Source organism: Myotis brandtii, unplaced genomic scaffold (genome assembly GCF_000412655.1).
Source record: "Myotis brandtii unplaced genomic scaffold, ASM41265v1 scaffold1112, whole genome shotgun sequence".
In the NCBI taxonomy this organism is placed as follows: Eukaryota; Metazoa; Chordata; class Mammalia; order Chiroptera; family Vespertilionidae; genus Myotis; species Myotis brandtii.
Genome location: NW_005353800.1, coordinates 743,509 through 747,487, shown reverse-complemented (window position 1 = coordinate 747,487; position 3,979 = coordinate 743,509). Strand labels below are relative to the sequence as shown.

General features: G+C 51.1%; 1 protein-coding gene across 2 annotated transcripts in view; it reads right to left on the bottom strand.

Annotated features, from left to right (window-relative positions):
- The window catches only part of LOC102258264 (HRAS-like suppressor 3), a 14,889-nt gene that overhangs the window by 7,824 nt on the left and 3,086 nt on the right, over nucleotides 1-3,979 (bottom strand). The window contains exons 3-4 of one of the 2 annotated variants that reach the window (XM_005857493.2): nucleotides 3,082-3,162; nucleotides 132-240 (exon numbers count right to left, since the gene is read on the bottom strand). In XM_005857493.2, the coding sequence (XP_005857555.1) occupies nucleotides 132-240; nucleotides 3,082-3,162 (190 nt within the window). The remainder of the gene's footprint in view (nucleotides 1-131; nucleotides 241-3,081; nucleotides 3,163-3,979) is intronic. The other variant, XM_005857494.2, reaches the window with a different exon arrangement.

The following is a 3,979-nucleotide window of genomic DNA, read 5'->3' as shown; positions in this document are numbered from 1 at the left end:
CCAGGGAACATCATGCAGCCAATGGCCAGGGAGTGCCCACCATGCCAGGCACTGGGTGAGAACAGCGCACGGGTGTGCTGCCGCTAACACTCCCACCTCTGCCCTGAGCTTCAGCGGAGAACCAGCCTCACCTGGAGACGTCAGGTGCACCACGTAGCCATCCCCCACGTAGACGGCCCAGTGCTGGTCGTATTTGCGGAAAATCTCAATCAGGTCTCCAGGTTTCAGTTCGGCCTGTGACTGAAAGACCAGAGACAGGCTGAGGTTAGTCCTCACAGGGAACATTCTAGAACCTGACCTGTAAGGAGCCCCAGCCCAGCCTGCAAACTCCCTATGATCATCTCCAGTAAAGAAACAGTCCCAGGAGACTGCCCCCGCAATTCAGGTGCCATCACAGGTCCAAGTTGTCACTTGAGCTTCTGACCAACCAGCTGTGCGTTGGGAGTTCCCACAACCCCCTCCTCAGCTTCAGTCATTTCCTAGAGCCGCTCACAGGACTCAGGAAAACCGTTTACTTACTGTATTGCCGGCTTTTAACAGAAGGATAACACTCAGGAACTGCCAGATGGAAGAGATGCTCTGGGCAAGGATGTGGGGAGGGGCCCAGGGCCACGCCCTCTCCCAGCGCCTCCCCGTGTCCGCCCGTCCCTTACAGCAGGGCTTGGATGGAGGCTACACTTGATTGTTGGGCACGATTGATTCCATCATTGGCCATTAGTAACTGACAACCTCCAGCCCTCTTAACCTCTTAACCTCTGAGCCCTCATCACCTCATTAGCATCAATTCAGCTATGACTGAAAAGGGCTTATTATTGGGGTGGGGGGGAACCTGCTCTCACCCAATCACTCAGGAAATTACAAGGAATTATAGGAGCTCTGTGCCAGGAACTGGGGACAAAGACCAAATATACATTTCTTTTATTTATTTATTTTTTTCAGAGAGAGAGATAGAAACATCAATGATGAGAGAGAATCATTGATTGGATGCCTCTTGCACGACACCTACTATGGATTGAGCCCGCAACCCGGGCATGTATCCCTTGACCATAATCGAACCTGGGACCCTTCAGTCCGCAGGCCGATGCTCTATCCAATGAGCCAAATAAGCTAAGGCCAAATATGCATTTCTTATTCTATCACAATGAAGTGTGTAGGGGAATGTGGGGGAGGAGGAAGTGTGTGCCAGGGAAGGTGGGGAGGGTGCTGAAATCCGCTTAGAGGCCCACCCTGTTAGGGGAGCGCGAACAGAGCTTGACAAACATTCCGAGAGGTTCAAGATCACTTTCTTTTGATACTGAGTAGCATAGAAACTGACCATACAGAAGCAAATCTGGGTCAACTGTGAGGAGCCAATGGCTGCCTAGGAGGCAGAGCTTTTGATACTGAGTAGCATAGAAACTGACCATACAGAAGCAAATCTGGGTCAACTGTGAGGAGCCAATGGCTGCCTAGGAGGCAGAGCTTTTGATACTGAGTAGCATAGAAACTGACCATACAGAAGCAAATCTGGGTCAACTGTGAGGAGCCAATGGCTGCCTAGGAGGCAGAGCTTTTGATACTGAGTAGCATAGAAACTGACCATACAGAAGCAAATCTGGGTCAACTGTGAGGAGCCAATGGCTGCCTAGGAGGCAGAGCTTTTGACGCTGACTGATATAGAAACCCACCAATCAGAACCAAATTGGCCTGCAGAGCAGGGCAGTTGGAGGTGAGATCAGGCCTGCAGGGAAAGGCAGTTGGGGGCAAGATCAGGCCGGCAGGGGAGGGCAGTTATGGGTGATGAGGCAGACAGAGGCAGTTAGGGGCGATCAGACTGACAGGCAAGGGCAGTTGGGGGTGAGATCAGGCCAGCAAAGGGTAGTTGGGGGCAATCAGGCTGTCAGGGAAGAAGAGTTGGGGGCAAGATCAGGCCAGCAGGGGAGGGCAGTTGGTGGGGACCAGGCCGGCAGGGGAGGGCAGTTGGGGGCAACCGGGCCAGCAGGGGAGCAGTTAGGTGTTAATCAGGCCAGCAGGGGAGTGGTTAGGGGGCAAAAGCGGTTAGGGCAATCAGGCAGGCAGGCAAGCAGTTAGGAACCAGCAGCTCCGGATTGTGAGAGGGTTGTCCGAATGCTGATTTTGGCCCGATTCCTGTGGGATTGGGCCTAAACCAGCAGTCAGACATCCCCTGAGGGTTCCCAGATTGGAGAGGGTGCAGGCTGGGCTGAGTAACAACGCCCCCCCCCCAGTGTACGAATTTTGTGCACTGGGCCTATCATCATTTATATTTCCAAATACACACAAGCTCCAAACATGATACCACCCCAGGAAACTTCTTTTTTAAAAGAAGAGGAGGTCTTGCCCACGGCAAGCTCCCTCTGCTCATCTCCTGCAGGAAACGGAAGAGGGCGCTCTCCTCGCAAAGATGGGAAGTCCCTCCTTTACTGGGGCTGCTGAGCTGGAAGTGAGCTCTTTGGGGGACAAAGAAGAGATGGACAGGGTGTATGGAGCCACCTCCATCAATTAAAGATGTCCCACCAAACCCAGTAATACACGTCTTATGAGAGCCACCCCTGGAAAAATAAATTTTAAACAGTAACAACAACAAGAAAAGAATCGCACAGAGTGAAGAACCACACATGCAACACACTGGATGCTGGCCATTGGGAAGATGGGAGTAAGGGAACCAAAACAACAACAACCCTACGGGAGAGGGGCCTGCAGGCGGGCAGGCTGCCAGGAGCTAAGGGTATGGCTCTCCTTCCAGCACTGAAATCTCACTAGAGCAACAGTTCTCAACCTGTGGATCGCGACCATTTGGGGGTCCAAGGACCCTTTCACAGGGGTCGCCTAAATACATCCTGCATATCAGATATTTACATTAGGATTCATAACAGTAGCAAAAGTATAGTTATGAAGTAGCAACGAAAATAATTTTATGGTTGGGGGTCACCACAACATGAGGAACTCTATTAAAGGGTCGCGGCGTTAGGAAGGTTGAGAACCGCTGCACTAGAGGAACAAAGACATCATGACAGACACAGCCAAGTCGGCTGAATCAAAATCAAGAACTGAAGAAATCCTGTTGTACAATCAGAAGCGCACGTTCTGTAATCCGGGCGCCAACTCTGTGCCTCTGCTTGTTCCTGCGTGAAGCTGAGGAGGGTTTCCACCCTTGTCCAGTGGCTGGAGGAAAAGTCAAAAGGTTACTGTTTGGTGACACATGAAATTCACACGGCAGAGGCCAGACCGTTTCCCGGCCGCGGCCACACCCCGGCACCTGCACTGTCCACGGATGCTTTCTCACGGCAGAGCTGAGTCCCTGCGGTGGAGACCACAGGGCCTGCAGGACCTAAAATCAGGTTTGCCGACTCCTGTCATAAAGGGATCAGCAGTGCGGCCTCCTCCCTCAGCTTGGGGACCAGCAGGAAGCGCTGGGAAGAGCTGCCTCCCTCCAGGGCAGGGCTGGGGGTCCGCAGGCAGCACAGGAACCGGGGCCCCTCACCCAGCCCAGGCGGGACAATGGCGAAGCTGAGCCTGCACCCACGGGATTGTAGGACAAAAAGCCTTTATCCTCCCCACAGAACCAGAGCCACAAAGGGCTGTGGAGCAGCCATTTTCTTTAACCAGCAAATTAAAACACACTATCTGGCCTCCAACATTCACATTGGAACAACGACCTAAACAACCATTGATAAAAACCAATTGAATAAGTTACTCCCCATCCATATGTTCTGCCCACTAGAGAGAAGAAGGTGGATTTTCATGAGCAGACATGGGAATAATTGAAAAAAGTGTGCTGAGAAACATTATTATCTCCATTTTTGCTTAAAATACGTGTTTATACACTCATAAAGCAAAATGTATTATACACTATGTATGCCCTGAGGAAAAGACACCAAACTGTTGTATATTATATACTGTGGGGGTTGGGACTTTAATATTTTATGCTATATGATTTAATTGGTTTTCTACCAACATGAATTCCTTCCATAATAAAAAA